Source organism: Carassius gibelio, chromosome A2 (assembly GCF_023724105.1).
Source record: "Carassius gibelio isolate Cgi1373 ecotype wild population from Czech Republic chromosome A2, carGib1.2-hapl.c, whole genome shotgun sequence".
Taxonomy (NCBI): Eukaryota; Metazoa; Chordata; class Actinopteri; order Cypriniformes; family Cyprinidae; genus Carassius; species Carassius gibelio.
The window spans coordinates 11,224,666-11,242,614 of NC_068372.1; the positions used below are offsets into that span (position 1 = coordinate 11,224,666).

General features: G+C 34.8%; 1 protein-coding gene across 4 annotated transcripts; it reads left to right on the forward strand.

The window, feature by feature from the left end:
* Positions 1 to 43: 43 nt before the first annotated feature.
* LOC128026422 (metal-response element-binding transcription factor 2-like) lies at positions 44 to 17,652 on the forward strand. 4 transcript variants are annotated; one of them, XM_052613562.1, is made up of 4 exons: positions 44 to 526; positions 13,434 to 13,635; positions 15,771 to 15,841; positions 17,516 to 17,652. In XM_052613562.1, the coding sequence occupies exons 1-4, from the start codon at positions 510 to 512 to the stop codon at positions 17,625 to 17,627; spliced, it is 402 nt and encodes a 133-aa protein (XP_052469522.1). In that variant the 5' UTR covers positions 44 to 509; the 3' UTR covers positions 17,628 to 17,652. The 4 variants fall into 4 exon arrangements, with proteins under 4 accessions (XP_052469522.1, XP_052469512.1, XP_052469542.1 ...); XM_052613552.1 differs by lacking the exon at positions 44 to 526 and adding an exon at positions 8,080 to 8,250; XM_052613582.1 differs by lacking the exons at positions 44 to 526; positions 15,771 to 15,841 and adding an exon at positions 8,080 to 8,250.
* The last annotated feature ends 297 nt before the right edge of the window (positions 17,653 to 17,949 follow it).

Consider the following 17,949-nt stretch of genomic DNA (forward strand, 5'->3'; position numbering starts at 1 on the left):
GGGATACCTTTTGAGCAGCTAGGTATGAATATTGTTGGGCCTTTAGAGAAAACTAAAGCAGGAAACGGTTATATGTTGGACATCACAGACTATGCCACATGATATCCAGAAGTTTATCCCCTCAAATCCATTAAGTCTCGAGCAGTAGCTTCTGCCCTCATACAACTGTTTTCTAGAAGTAGGTTTTCCTAAAAGTATAGTAAAAGATCAAGGATCTAACTTAATGTCAGAATTATTAAAACAGGTGTATAAGTTGTTGGGTATAAAGGGAGTAAGGACCACCCCTTATCACTCACAAACTAATGGGTTAACAGAAAACTTCAATCAAACTCTGAAACAAATGCTTCGTAAGTTTGTTGTGGATAAGAGTGATGATTGGGATCAGGAGCTCCCATATCTGCTTTTTGCCTACAGGGAAGTTCCTCAGGCCTCGACTGGATTTTCCCCATTTGAGTTACTATAGAGATGGGAAGTGCGGGGAGTGCTGGTACTGCTGAAGGACATGTGGAATGGAGGACAAGACTGTGTAAGTCTCACTCTGATTGTTGACTTTGTGGTTCAGATGCATGAGAAGCTGGAAGCCATGGGTACATTGGCTCAGGAACATATGGCCGAAGTATAAAAATTGCAAAAGACCTGGTATGACCAGAAAGCCAGGACAAGAAACTTTGAGTCAGATACTCAGGTATTGGTGATGTTGCCCACTGAATCGAGTAAATTTTCTGCCAAATGGCAGGGTTCTTTTGAAGTACTGAGGAAGCTGTGGCTGGTTACATATGAAGTTGCCACTCTGGGTCAGAAATGTTCGAAATAGAATTTGCATGTTAAAAGTGTGCTCAAAGTGTGGTTTTCTATATCAAAGGATGCAGGGGGGCATTTATGATTCGGAAGGTAGAGGATGAGGAAGAGGTAGAGGCCCAGTATCTACCAGTTTCAGCTACTTCTAGTCACTGAGTCACCTGTCTCAAAGTCAACAGTTTGAAATTCAGAGGTTGTTTAGAGTTTTTCAGAGGAGACCAGGACATACAAACTTACAGTAGTTGAGCATGACATTGTGCTCAGAGAAGGAACTTGCCCAAAACGTATGAGCTATAGAATACCTGAGTGGCTCCTAGAAGCTTTGCATGTGGAGCTAGATGAAATGTTAGAAATGAAGATTGTGGAACTATCAAAAAGTGAATGGTGCAGCACAGTTGTTTTGGTGCCTAAAAAGGATGGCAGCCTACTGTTTTGCATTGACTTCAGATATCTTAACTCTGTGTCAAAATTTGAATCTATCTGGCTCCTAGAATCGAGGAAGTCATTGACCGTTTGGGTAAAGCCAATTATTTAACCACAATTGATTTAGCTAAAGGTTATTGGCAGGTCCTGTTGAGAGTAAGGTCCCGGGAGCTGACAGCATTCCGGACCCCTTGGGGCCTTTATCATTTCTGTAAGATGCCCTTTGGCCTTCATGGAGCTGCTGCAACTTTCCAACTGCTCATCGATCAGATACTTTCAAAATTGACTTTACAGCTGCATATTTAGATGACAATGTCATTCACAATTCGACTTGGGAAGAGCACCTGCAACATCTGAATGTTGTTGTTAACCACATTAGATCAGCTATGTGCCATGGCAAAGGCACAAACTGAGTACTTGGGGTATGGTATTTGGCCATGGAGTTATTAAACATCAAGTTCAAAGCATCTAGGCAATAAACAATAAAGAATTGCCCCATACCTCAGACAAAGTCTCAGGTAAGATCCTTTCTGGGAATGGCAAACTGATACAGGAGGTTTGTACCCAACTTTTCTGTGAGAGCAGCTGTCCTTACAGATCTAACGTGGAAAAACTGTCCGAACCAGATTCGGTGGACTGAGGAGGTGGAGCAGGCTTTTCAGGATCTTAAGAATGCTCTACATTCATTTACAATCGATCTGATTATCTGGGGGAAACAAACGGACTAAAGGGAATTAAAACTTTTTAACATATAAAAAAACAAGAATTCAATTCAAGTTTTATTTGTATAGCGCTTTTTACAATACAAATCGTTACAAAGCAACTTTACAGGAAATTATGTTTCTACAATATTTAGTAGTAGCTAGTAGTTTGTGCACGTTTGACATGATTTTAGAAAAAATTAAAAAAAAATAATAATAATACAAGACGTAGTCAGCTAGACGATGAACTATCAATATTAGTAATTAATAGTTTTATATGATGCAGTCACACATTTAGCAATAATTGTTAGTTCTGTTTGTTGATTCAAGGTTAGCATCATCTGGGGTCCTCTGAGGGTCAGCATCATCTCTTCTCAGGTGTTCTGGATCCAGACTGGAGCTTGTGTAAATCCTAGTTACCACGGGATATAAATCCCATGGCAAAACATAAAAACAAAATAGAGACATCATTAGCATAGCTGCTGATCCAACAAAGTAAAATTAGTTTAACCCAAGCTAATGAATAAAAATGCACATTTGATCAGATGCAACTACACTCACAATTTAAAAGATACATTATTCGTATGCTTGGCGAAAGAGATGTGTTTTTAATCTAGATTTAAACCGAGAGAGTGTGTCTGAACCCCGAACATTATCAGGAAGGCTATTCCAGAGTTTGGGAGCCAAATGTGAGAAAGCTCTACCTCCTTTAGTGGACTTTGCTATCCTAGGAACTACCAAAAGTCCAGTGTTTTGTGACCTTAGGGTGCGTGATGGGTTGTAGCGTGGTAGAAGGCTAGTTAGGTACGCAGGAGCTAAACCATTTAGGGCCTTATAGGTAAGTAATGATAATTTGTAACTGATACAGAACTTAATAGGTAGCCAGTGCAGAGACTGTAAAATTGGGGTAATATGATCATATTTTCTTGACCTCGTAATGACTCTAGCTGCTGCATTTTGGACTACCTGTAGCTTGTTTATTGACGAAGCAGGGCAACCACCTAGAAGTGCATTACAATAGTCCAGTCTAGAGGTCATGAATGCATGAACTAGCTTTTCTGCATCAGAAACAGATAACATGTTTCGTAGCTTGGCAATCTTTCTAAGATGGAAGAATGCAGCTTTTGTAACATTGGAAATATGATTTTCAAAAGACAAATTGCTGTCTAATATAACACCCAGATTTCTGACTGTAGAGGAAGTAACAGTACATCCGTCTAGTTGCGGATTGTAATCTACAAGATTCTGTGTAGTGTTTTTTGGTTTAATAATTAATATCTCTGTCTTTTCCGAATTTAATTGGAGAAAATGATTTGTCATCCAATCTTTTACATTTTTAACACACTCTGTTAGCTTAGATAATTGGGAAGTTTCATCTGGTCTCGTTGAGATATATAGCTGAGTATCATCAGCATAACAGTGGAAGCTAATTCCGTATTTTCTAATAATATTCCCAAGGGGCAACATGTATATTGAAAATAGAAGGGGACATAGGACGGATCCATGTGGCACTCCATATTTTACTAATGATAAATGAGATGACACCCCATTCAAGTAAACAAAATGGTAGCGATCGGACAGGTAGGATCTAAACCATCTTAGAGCCTGCCCTTAAATACCTGTATAGTTTTGTAATCAATCTATGAGTATGTCATGATCTATGGTGTCGAACGCAGCACTAAGATCAAGTAAGACTAGAAATGAGATGCAGCCTTGGTCTGACGCAAGGAGCAGGTCATTTGTAATTTTAACAAGTGCAGTTTCTGTGCTATGGAGGGGCCTAAAACCTGACTGAAATTCTTCATACAGATCATTTTTATTCAGGAAGGTGCTCAATTGAGCAGACACAACTTTTTCTAAAATTTTTAGACATAAATGAAAGATTTGAAATAGGCTTATAATGTGCCAGTACACTAGGATCTAGTTTTGATTTGTTAATAAGAGGCTTGATAACAGCCAGCTTGAATGGTTTTGGGACGTGACCTAAAGATAACGACGAGTTAATGATATTGAGAAGTGGTTCTTCGGCTACAGGTAACAGCTCTTTCAGTAATTTAGTGGGTACAGGATCTAATAAACATGTTGTTGGTTTAGATACAGTGATAAGTTTATTTAGCTCTTGTTGTCCTATATTTGTAAAGCACTGCAGTTTATCTTTGGGTGCGATGGATGAAACTGAAGTGTTAGACGCTGTAGAATCTACATTCGCTATTGTATTTCTAATGTTATCTATTTTATCAGTGAAGAAATTCATAAAGTCATTACTATTTAACGGTGGTGGAATATTTGAATCAGGTGGCGTCTGGTAATTTGTTAATTTAGCCACTGTGCTAAATAAAAACCTTGAATTGTTTTGGTTATTTTCAATGAGTTTGTGTATATGCTCTGCCCTAGCAGTTTTTAGAGCCTGTCTATAGCTGGACATACTGTTTTTCCATGCAATTCTAAAAACTTATTTTTTCTCCATTTGCGTTCAAGACTACGAGTTACTTTCTTGAGAGAGTGAGTATTACTGTTATACCATGGTACAGTACGTTTTTCTATTTGATGGGGGCAACAGCTTCTAATGTATTAGAGAAAATAGTGCCCATGTTGTCAGTAATTTCGTCTAATTCATGTGTATTTTTGGGTACAAATAGCAGTGGAGATAGATCAGGCAGGTTATTTGTGAATCTTTCTTTGGTGGCTGGAACAATAGTTCTGCCCAGATGGTATCGCTGAGACATATAGTTAATATCAGTTAAACGCAGCATGCACGATACAAGGAAATGGTCTGTAATATCATCACTTTGAAGTACAATATCTATAGCAGTAAGATCGATTCCATGCGATATAATTAAATCTAGTGTATGATTAAAACGATGAGTGGGCCCTGTGAAATTTTGCTTGACTCCAAAAGAGTTTATTAGGTCAGTAAACGCAAGTCCTAATGCATCATTTGCATTATCAACGTGAATATTAAAATCTCCCATGATTAGCGCCTTATCAACTGTAACTAGAAGGTCTGAGAGGAAATCTGCAAATTCTTATAGGAATTCTGTATACGGCCCTGGTGGTCTATACACAGTAGCCAGAGCAAGAGATACATTAGATTTCTTTTGCATGTCTGACAGTGTAACATTTAGCAGAAGTATTTCAAAAGAGTTAAACCTGTATCCTGTTTTCTGGGTAAGATTGAGAATATCACTATATATTGTTGCAACACCTCCGCCACGACCAGTCTGACGGGGCTCGTGCTTATAGCAGTAGATTGGTGGAGTAGACTCATTTAGACCAAAATAATCATTTGGTTTTATTAATGTATCAGACACATTACTTAATGTTATGACAGTTATATACATCATACGATTATATTAACAGTTACTTACCCTTCATAATCAGGCAGACTGCCACTGATATCCCGCTTAGTCTCTGACTGGACCATTAAAATTTGATCAGGAGTGAAGCGGGAAGCATATTTATAACTAAAAATAACCCAACAAATTTTAAGATAACCGAACACTTTGACCCAATATGTGTAACCCAACGGTTGGGTTAAAAAAACAACCCAACCTTTTTTGCTGGGCACCAACTGCGAAATGCTGCTTCAATAGATCTTTCAGTTGATGGTGCTACCCTAGAACACAGTAAACTAAAAAATCTTGGTGTTATCTTTGACGCCACTCTGTCTTTCGAGCCTTTCGTCCAGAACAGGGTTAAGACTGTATTTTTCCATCTTAGAAATATTGCACGTATTCGGCCAATGTTGTCCTTGTCTGTAGCTGAAAAATATATTAATTATTTAGTTTTCACAAGAATTGACTATTGCAATGCTCTCCTGATTAGAGTGTCCAATTCCTATCGGAACAAATTGCAATACTTACAGAATTCAGTGGCTAGAGTTTTAACTGGGGCTAGGGCTGGCGACCATATAACTCATGTTTTGAGGACATTGCACTGACTGCCTGTTAGACAACGTTTACAATTTTAATGCTTACTTATAAGGCTCTGCATGGACTCACTCCACAGTATTTGGCAGATCTTTTAACATCCTACACGCCATCTCACAATTTACACTCTTCTCAGCACGGTCTCTTAGCTGTCCCCAAAACAAGGTTACGATCCAGGGGTGACAGGGCCTTTTCTTCATATGCCCCAAAATTGTGGAACTCTCTCTCAACTGAAATTAGGGTTGTTAATTCTTTAGCTGTTTTTAAAGCATTGCTAAAACATTCTTTTTACGGAAGCTTTTATTTGATTGTTTTGTAATTTTTTGTTGCTTTGTGCTATATCTTGTATTTTATTGTTGTGTTTTTCCTTTATGTAGTTTTCTTGGAAAGCACCTTGAGAAAGCAATTTTAAAGGCGCTGTACAAAATAAATATTATTATTATTATTAACTGTGGAACACACTACACTATTTATATACACACTTATTTATCTAACACACATACTTAGTGTACACTTAAATGTTGCACATAATATACCTTTACATACATAACTGCTTTTTGTAATACCTGCCATGCAACTGTCAATTTGTATATTGTCATTCCTTTCTTACTTATCTGTGTGTGTGTATGTATGTATATATATATATATATATATATATATATATATATATATATATATATATATATATATATATATATATATATATATATATATATATATATATAGTCACGGGGTGAAGAATCACTAGACAAGGGGTGCGTGAATTAAATGCCCCAGAGGGTGGATTTATTGAGAAGTGTGGGGTGCCTGGTGAAGTGTGCTGATCCGCTTTCTGGTGGCTGGTGCTTCCCGTGTGCTCTCCGTGCTCTACGGTGCCAATCAAGGTGAAAGTGGGTGTCCTGACGTGCTCCAAAGTGTGTGGGCTGTCGGTCACTCGCTGCTTTCTGCGAAGAAATGAGAGAGGGATTAGACCAGCATTACATTCGGTTCGAGACCGTCCTCTGAGTGCAGCATGTCCTCCTTTTGAGTGTGCTGGCTGATGGGGAGCAGCTGTGACCGATCAGCCGGTGACGAGGATGTGCAGGTGTTTTGCTTTGGTTTCCAGGGCGACGCTGATTCCTCTGGTAGTGCTCGTCACAATATATATATATATATATATATATATATATATATATATATATATATATATATATATATATATATATATATATATATATATAAATTGAAATACTGCAAATTTTACAGTAATGCTAATGAGTTAATCATGAATCATTTTATAACATATGTTAATGAAATCTTTTTAGAAATGCAAAATAATGGTTAAGCTTCACTGAATGCATCTAGTATTTAAGTGCTTCAATGGTTATTCCTATTTTAAATTTACAGCCCGGTCAATTGACTTCATTTTTATCGGAGGGAGGAGGCAAGATGGCGGACTGAGTAGTCTATTTTTTATCAGCACCATAAATAGTCTAGATGGAAATAGGGGTCCACGCGCAAAGATTATTTAAAAGTGATTAAAAGTATTCCTTTACCATTCCTTAATATGCTAAAGGGGATTTTAACATATTCGACTGTCATTCCCAAGATTTTGGATCTTAAATTCAAATTTTACAGATGAGAAATGTATTAATAAGAAATTGTCTTATGAAGGAAAGCTATCCTGGTCCATTAAGAAGGAATTATATTTTTCAACATCCAAATAGGATTTCAGTTAATGAATTTAGGTGCAAATATTTATGCAAATATAAAGAAGTACACTTTAAAATTTTGTACGATATTTATCCTGCTAAGGAATTTCTCAGATTAAGATTTAATATCGATTGTAATATGTGTCAATTTTGTAATAAGGATGTAGAAATTGTTGAACACTTATTTCTCAATTGTTGTCTGGTTAATCCGTTTTGGACTGAATTATGTGATTGGATTAAACAAAGAATTTCTATTTTTCCATGGATTACTTGGGACATGTTGAAATTTGGAGTTTATTTGGTGGATAAAAATGTAGACTTTGTGGTAAATTGAAAAGAGGCTTTTTTTTTGTATTCTCTGTTATTCTGTTTTGGTGCTTCACTTAACAGGCAATACAAAGTGCACTCAATCCTAAAAAAAAAAAAAAAAACCCTACATTGTTTTAACATGAAACACCTCTAAAAACCTGCACTAGGGAAGTTTGATACTACATTTTCAGCCTTTTTTGTTTATTTGAGCATGTGCCATGTGCCGCCCATCAAAAGTCAACACCAAATTGCCAACACAAGTCTCCAGTCCTCTTGTCACAATTTCCCCTGAAAGATGGGCTGACTGACACGGCCAGACTCGCCAGTAAATTTGAAGAAGGGCAGGGCGTCCTGGCCCGATGGTCAGATGTCCTCTTTTACCTGGGAACTATCTCCAAGGTTTGTAAGAGATAATGTACAATCAGATGATAATTATATCAAAATATAAAACACAGATGTTTTGAGTGTTAATATGAAAAGAAATGGACAGTATACTTTAAATTAAAAGGATCACAGCTATGTTGTAAATCAGCTGCCTGGTGATAGAACTTTAGTGAATAGAACTAAAACTTGATAACCATGTATGAATGCATATTTGTCATTTTGGGTTTCTGTAAAAAAAAAAAAAAAAAAGTAATAGATCATATTATTTATTATTAAAAGATAATACAACCTTAATACCACCTTTTCCTTAATGCATAACTTAAATGCCACAGGTATATTCTCCATCTGTAAATGTAAAAAAACAAACAAACGATGGAATTATTTCCATTTTGGTGTCAGAAGTGCATGAGTTTCTGCTTTAGCGAATCTCCACTAATCTCCTTTATTTATGACTTTATTTATGAGCGCCTTTGTGCGCAGTCACGCCAAACATACAGACCTCAATGAAATAGGAGCGCAATAGCTTTGACTAAAGTATACATTTTGCTGAAATATTTGTAGTTGTAGATTTTTAAACCTACAAGTAAGTGTATTTGTACGATAGGACTAACTGTAAAGTGTAATGGGTTAATTAAAATAGCATTTTTAATCCGTTGGTCTGTGATTTTTATTATTTTCATTTTTAGTTTAGTAACTTTAACTAATGCTTTAAAAATGTAGAGAATTTCTATTTTTCCAGCGATTACTTGGGACATGTTGAAATTTGGAGTTCATTTGTTGGATAAAAATTTAGACTTTGTGGTAAATGGTTTACTTATATTAAAATACTTTATTCACAAATGTAAAGTTCTGAAAACAGCACCCCAATTTTATGTTTTTATAAAAGAGCTTGACATGTATATAAAGGTCCTGAAAATTATGAGATGTGATAAGGCAAAGAAATTATATGATTTGTTTAATAAATGTGATTTTGTTTAATCCCCTACATTGTTGATGGTTGCATGAATATATATATATATATATATATATATATATATATATATATATATATATATATATATATATATATATATATATATATATATATATATATATATATATATAGTACAGACCAGAGGCGGCTACTGGTCTGTCAGAGAGGGGAAGCTCATTTTCGGCCTACATCATAAAATTGTCTATTTATTTAAAAGTAAATTCTGCCCTACGTTCCTTTTCAAGAAAATGGTCTGTGACCCTGTCGTACCAACTAGGAGTCTTTTCAAGTGATTTGACCAGTGTCCTCTCAATGGCCATTGTGTTTCGGGTGTAGGACTTGAGTCGCTTTAAACAGGAGAAGCTCCTTTCTACACCTGCAGATGTAGCTCCAATTGTTGCCACTAATGAGAACAGTTTGTAAAGCTGAGGCATTGCACTGTCCAACTCCATGTCTTTAAGGAACACCAAGGGTAACACTTTAGAATAAGGTTCCATTAGTTAATGTATTAATTAACATGAACAAACAATGAATAATACATTTATTACTGTATTTATTCATCTTTGTTAATGTTAGTTAATGAAAATACAGTTATTCATTGTTAGTTCATGGTCATTCACAGTGCATTAACTAATGTTAACAAGCACAACTTTTGATTTAAATAATGCATTAGTAAATGTTGAAATTAACATGAACTAAGACTTATAAATGCTGTAGAAGGATTGTTCTTGCTTAGTTCATGTTAACGAAAGTAGTTAACTAACATTAACTAATGGAACCTTATTCTAAAGTGTTACCACACCAAGTAATCACACAGCTTTCCCCTGTTACCCTGCAAGTCCTGATCTGAATACAGGACTTGAAGTTCTGACCTCAGTCTTCCTGAATCAAAGTGATGGCCATAACTTTTCAGGACATTTTGGAAGGCCTCCTCTGGAAATACCTGTCTCATGTCATCAAATTTCCCTGGATTGACTAATTCTAAGAAGAGCATGCTTTCCAAATTGGAAAAACGTTGAGGAATCTGCTCCAAGATGTTATCAAGGATGGCCATGTACAGATTTCTGTATCGCACTTGGGGATCCTGCAATTGGGTCAGACGGCGCTTTCTCATGGGCTCATCTCGTGGGTCTGATGTGAGATCTGCTGTTTTGGCATAAATGGCTTGGAAAGCCCCCTCTGACCTCTTCTCTTTGACAAATGCAAGAAGAGATTCAATTCTGTTCTTGCAGTAAAGAACATCCATCGCCCTCTGCTGGACAATATCAAAGACCACATCAGTCTCAGAGAAGATTTGTTCATATGTGTACAACATGAACACAAACTCAAAATCCTCCAGTTTCCTCACAAAGCCTTTGGCACAATCCAGTGTTTCATCATCCATTGTTGGATCTGCAATGATGTTCTCAAATGTCTGCAGGAGGCCATCATAATTGTTTGCCACAGTGCTCACTATCCGTGATGTGAAATTCCATCGAGTAGGAGCGTTTTTGGGCAACCTTGAACAGCCTGCAGACTCCAGAAAAGATGTCCTCTTTGTGGATTTTGAAAAAAATTTGGCAAATCCAGTGAGTGATGCAAAAAAATTCTGCACTCAGGCAAGCATTTAGCCCCCTGTGACAGCACCAGATTTAGTCGGTGTGCATAGCAGTGCACAAACATTGCACTGGGGGCTATTGCTTTCACTTTGGCCTGCAGACCATTGAGATCTGAAGCCATGACAGCAGCCCCATCATAGGTCTGTGCCACAAGCTTGTCCTTAAAATTGTAGCCCTGCATGTTCTCATTTAATATTTCAAAAACGGACTGGGCATCTCGCCCCCCCGAAACATCAAAAAATCCAATAAAGCCCTCCTGAATTTTACCTGCACTATCCACATAGCGAACAATCAGTTGGGCACGACAGGATATATCAGTTGTTTCATCCACCTGCCATCCAAAAAAGGGAGCATCCTGAATTTCATCTCTGATCTGATCAGAAACGGTGGCTGCAAGAGCAGAGATCAAATCATTTTGAATAGTATGGGACATACCAGAAAACACAGTTGAGGACTCAAATTGTGTGGACAGGACAGAGTCATATTTAGCTAATGTTTCTGTGAACTCCCTGTAATTCCCCTTGTTGGATGATTCACTACTCTCATCATGTCCCCTAAACAGTGTTGGGTATAGTTACTTTGGAAAGTAGTTAGTTAGGTTACAACGTTACCATCAATTAAAAGTAATCAGTTATGATACAGCATTACCTATTCATAAAAGTAACGCGTTAGAGTACTCATGCGTTACCAAAAATTAAAAGCCGTTTGCAGCGGCTCACACACGACACACGACAGACATAGCCCCTGGCCCCTTTAAATGCACCTAGAAGTCGTGACTCCCGACAATGAATAACGTCAGTCATCCGACTAAATTAACACTGCAGAATAACAATAACAGGATAGACAGTCAGCAATCGGCTATTCCACATGGCGTTTAATTTATTTATCACAGAACATATTAATAATTATTAATCAAAATTCGCACCTAACGTTACCCAGCCCGGGTAGCCTAGGCTACTGTATATTATGAGCACCACAAGATAACTCCTGATTTTTCTTTAACTTTAAATAATGCAGTTATCAAAGTACAAGTATGCTTACTTGTAAACACAACCTTAAACAGGCTTGCAGATTTAAATCCATTTAGAAATTATGAACAACCAGCCAGCCAATGATCTAACAGAAATTAACAGCTGCCTGTCAAACAAAAATGATAACAAACCGAATTAAATCCTTCACTGCCACACAGGCAAATGACAAATCGCTTAATAGCCGAACTAATTATTATTAAAGTGTCACTCACAGTCACAAGCCTAAATTCGCTTTAACACAGTCCTCTTACATTTACTCTTCAAAGTAGTGATTAAAACGTAGCGTTAAATTTGAAGTAGAATTTTTGGCGGTCGACAGAAGCAGAGTGTGCATTTTACCGTTATGTTCTTTTCTTTTTCGTTGACAAATTGAAAATAATGTGCGTACTTCCATAAACCAAACGCTGTACTCTCTCTGCTATCTTGCCGGGAGTTCAAAAAAAAAAAAAAAAAAAACACACACACACACACACACACACAGGGTCAGGCGCAGGGCACAGACGCATCACAGCCATTGACTTTACGATCACAGAGCTTCGGCTCCGCTGATACTGTACATCCGCAGGTGGCACAGTAGACCTAGGACTACTGTCTGACAAAAAGCAGGCTGCAGTCGGGTTTTTCCTTTCCTTAAAATAACGGATTACTTTTTTTTTTAAAAATAACGAAGTTACTGATTACTTACGCACGAAACTAACGCGTTAAGTTACAAATTTCAGGAAAAAAGTAATTAGAGTACTCTACTTTGTAACGCGTTACCCACAACACTGCCCCTAAATGACAGCTCCTGGAATAATATATATATATATTATTCCTGTGATGCAAAGCTGCATTTATTCAAAAAAAAAAAAAAAAAAAAAAGAAATTCTAATAATATATATTCTAATAATATATTATTATCACTTTTTATCAATTTAACACATCCTTGCTGAATAAAAGTATTGATTTTATTTAAAAAAGAAGATCATCATATTAGAATGATTTCTAAAGGATCATGTGATAATGATCCTAAAAATTCAGCTTTGCATCACAGAAATAAATGATAATTTAAAGTATAATAAATTTGAAAACAATTATTTTAAATTGTAATAATAAATCACAATATTAAATTTTTTCTGTATTTTTGATCAAATAAATGCAGGCTTGATGAGCAGAAGAAACTTCTTTCAAAAACATTAAAAATAGTAATGTTTCCAAACTTTTGGTCTGTAAACATACTTTTTCTGATTCCAATGAAACAAGTTCTTAAGGCTTTTGAACGGGATGCTTTTATTTGAAGTCACATTGTTTTGAATGAGAAAACTGTTAGCTCTTTCCAGCTATTCTGCTAACAAAAGAGGCTTTTTTTTGTATTCTCTGTTATTCTGTTTTGGTGCTTCATTTATAAGGCAATACAAAGTGCACTCAATCCTAAAAAAGACCCTACACTGTTTTAACGTGAAACACCTCTAAAAACCTGCACTAGGGAAGTTTGATACTACATTTTCAGCCTTTTTTGTTTATTTTAGCATGTGCCATTGATATTTTGTGTGTGTTAGTGTAAGCAAAAGTGTGGTTGAATCATGTTTTTCATGAGGTGTCTTGTTCATTTGACAGAGACTCAGCGAGAGCAGATAAACTGGCCGCCCATCAAAAGTCAACACCAAATTGCCAACACAAGTCTCCAGTCCTCTTGTCACAATTTCCCCTGAAATATGGGCTGACTGACACGGCCAGACTCGCCAGCAAGTTTGAAGAAGGGCAGGACGTCCTGGCCCGATGGTCGGATGGCCTCTTTTACCAGGGAACTATCTCCAAGGTGTGTAAGAGATAATGTACAATCAGATGATAATTATATCAAAATATAAAACACAGATGTGTTGTTTTGAGTGTTAATATGAAAAGAAATGGACAGTATACTTTAAATTAAAAGGATCACAGCTATGTTGTAAATCGCACGTCCTGATTCTGCCGAGTTCGACGCGTCCCTGGGTCAACAAGGGAGGTGCTTAAGCTAAATTTGAGCAACCAATCAGATTACTCACGTCACGTGACATGTACCCAGCCTCAGCTTGCGCGCCACTATTTGAATTGTGTGCTTTGACGTCGCCTTCATTTTACAAAGGTAAGTGCATATTATTTAAAATGTGCCATTTCAAATGTGTCCATCCCTGCTCAGCATAATATATTATTTTTATTAATATATTATTCATAACTGACGCGAACATTCGCTGAACTGCGCATATATTAAGGTCCAAATCGCCAAACCCCGATCCTATCGGACAGGAAGGTGCCCACGATCGTTTTGCCCCGGTCCGGTGTGGCGTTTCCCCCGTGATCGCGTCGTCGGATCTTTTTGTACGATTATTTATATCACTTTTGTCATGTATTCGTTTAGCAGATGCTGATACTAATCCTTCTGTGAAAGAAAGGCTAAAAACTTTTGCGGATGGATTGGGGGTTTGTCGTCCATAAACAACAAGGAAATATATTGTGTTGACCCGGCGACATCATTAACCCGTCCAATATACAGTATGACACACATTTATCAATGACTGTATTTAAATAATAATCATTATTATAATAATACAATATCCAATTTAAAACAATCATTAATCTCTCACTATATTGTAGTAATAATAATACAAATAATAATATCTTGTGTTGACCCAGGGACGTCATATTCTTGTGATGACCCAGGGACGTCATATTCTTGTGTTGACCCAGGGACGTCATATTCTTGTGTTGACCCAGGGACGTCATATTCTTGTGATGACCCAGGGACGTCATATTCTTGTGATGACCCAGGGACGTCATTCTTTATAGCTCATCTAATATGAGACAAACAGTAATTAATCACTTCATTTTATTATTGTTATTATTAATAATAATACAATATCTAATATAAGACCAAGATTAATCTATCAATATACTGCAATAATAATAATAATAATAATAATAATAATAATAATGAAATATCTTGTGTTGACCCAGGGACGTCATTCTTTATAGCTCATCTAATATAAGACAAACAGTAATTAATCACTTCATTTTAATAATAATACAATATCTAATATAAGACCAAGATTAATCTATCACTATACTGCATAATAATAATAATAATAATGATGAAATATCTTGTGTTGACCCAGGGACTTCATTCTTTATAGCTCATCTAATATAAGACAAACAGTAATTAATCACGTCATTTTATTATTATTATTAAAAATAATAATAATACAATATCTAATATAAGACCAAGATTTATCTATCACTATACTGCATAATAATAATAATATTAATAATAATAATAATAATGAAATATCTTCTGTTGACCCAGGGACTTCATTCTTTATAGCTCATCTAATATAAGACAAACAGTAATTAATCACGTCATTTTATTATTATTATTATTATTATTAATAATACAATAATATAAGACCAAGAGTAATCTATCACTATACTGCAATAATAATAATAATAATAATAATAATGAAATATCTTGTGTTGACACAGGGACTTCATTCTTTATAGCTCATCTAATATAAGACAAACAGTAATTAATCACGTCATTTTATTATTATTAATAATAATAATACAATAATATAAGACCAAGAGTAATCTATCACTATACTGCAATAATAATAATAATAATAATGAAATATCTTGTGTTGACCCAGGGACGTCATTCTTTATAGCTCATCTAATATAAGACAAACAGTAATTAATCACTTTATTGTATTATTATTAATAATAATACAATACCTAATATATGACCAAGAGTAATCTATCACTATACTGCAATAATAATAATATTAATAATAATAATAATAATAATAATGATGAAATATCTTGTGTTGACCCAGGGACTTCATTATTTGTAGCTCTATCTATAGATTTTTTTATTTTTTTTACTTGATTCTTGCTTACAAATCTGTCCATTTGTGTTTGCAGGAATACACTCTGTACTCACCAGTGCTTGCTGAGGGAAAAAACTGGGAGAGGATTCACCTTTTGGACCACAAGTTGTAGATGTTGTCATCTCATTTTTAATCAGTCAGTTTAAGTAGAGGTACACTGATCCAGTGAACACAATAACAAATGAATTGTAATTGTTTCAAACATTGTCATCTCAATTAAGTAATGTTACAGTTCATTGATTTAAATATACAATATATCACTGTTAGAGAACGCATTCAGACAGCAGAGTAATGCTAAATGTTCATGGTTTACTTAGCTTAATTTACAATTAAAGATTACATAATTTTTCATTGTTTTAAAACAATACATAGTAAAATAAACAAAACCAAAAAAAACAAGTCTCTTGCACTTAATTTCTCATATGCACACTTACATGTACCTCTTTTCTGTCAAAGCACAGAATGGAGTAAAGCTTATTTTGCTTAATTACACTAGCACGTCCGTTTATTTGATAATTCAAATCAGGAAACTTCTGAGAATCGTGTTCACTTGATCAGTAAGTACAAGTGTTGACCCAGGGACGTCATATTCTTGTGATGACCCAGGGACGTCATATTCTTGTGATGACCCAGGGACGTCATTCTTTATAGCTCATCTAATATGAGACAAACAGTAATTAATCACTTCATTTTATTATTGTTATTATTAATAATAATACAATATCTAATATAAGACCAAGATTAATCTATCAATATACTGCAATAATAATAATAATAATAATAATAATAATAATAATGAAATATCTTGTGTTGACCCAGGGACGTCATTCTTTATAGCTCATCTAATATAAGACAAACAGTAATTAATCACTTCATTTTAATAATAATACAATATCTAATATAAGACCAAGATTAATCTATCACTATACTGCATAATAATAATAATAATAATGATGAAATATCTTGTGTTGACCCAGGGACTTCATTCTTTATAGCTCATCTAATATAAGACAAACAGTAATTAATCACGTCATTTTATTATTATTATTAAAAATAATAATAATACAATATCTAATATAAGACCAAGATTTATCTATCACTATACTGCATAATAATAATAATATTAATAATAATAATAATAATGAAATATCTTCTGTTGACCCAGGGACTTCATTCTTTATAGCTCATCTAATATAAGACAAACAGTAATTAATCACGTCATTTTATTATTATTATTATTATTATTAATAATACAATAATATAAGACCAAGAGTAATCTATCACTATACTGCAATAATAATAATAATAATAATAATAATGAAATATCTTGTGTTGACACAGGGACTTCATTCTTTATAGCTCATCTAATATAAGACAAACAGTAATTAATCACGTCATTTTATTATTATTAATAATAATAATACAATAATATAAGACCAAGAGTAATCTATCACTATACTGCAATAATAATAATAATAATAATGAAATATCTTGTGTTGACCCAGGGACGTCATTCTTTATAGCTCATCTAATATAAGACAAACAGTAATTAATCACTTTATTGTATTATTATTAATAATAATACAATACCTAATATATGACCAAGAGTAATCTATCACTATACTGCAATAATAATAATATTAATAATAATAATAATAATAATAATGATGAAATATCTTGTGTTGACCCAGGGACTTCATTATTTGTAGCTCTATCTATAGATTTTTTTATTTTTTTTACTTGATTCTTGCTTACAAATCTGTCCATTTGTGTTTGCAGGAATACACTCTGTACTCACCAGTGCTTGCTGAGGGAAAAAACTGGGAGAGGATTCACCTTTTGGACCACAAGTTGTAGATGTTGTCATCTCATTTTTAATCAGTCAGTTTAAGTAGAGGTACACTGATCCAGTGAACACAATAACAAATGAATTGTAATTGTTTCAAACATTGTCATCTCAATTAAGTAATGTTACAGTTCATTGATTTAAATATACAATATATCACTGTTAGAGAACGCATTCAGACAGCAGAGTAATGCTAAATGTTCATGGTTTACTTAGCTTAATTTACAATTAAAGATTACATAATTTTTCATTGTTTTAAAACAATACATAGTAAAATAAACAAAACCAAAAAAAACAAGTCTCTTGCACTTAATTTCTCATATGCACACTTACATGTACCTCTTTTCTGTCAAAGCACAGAATGGAG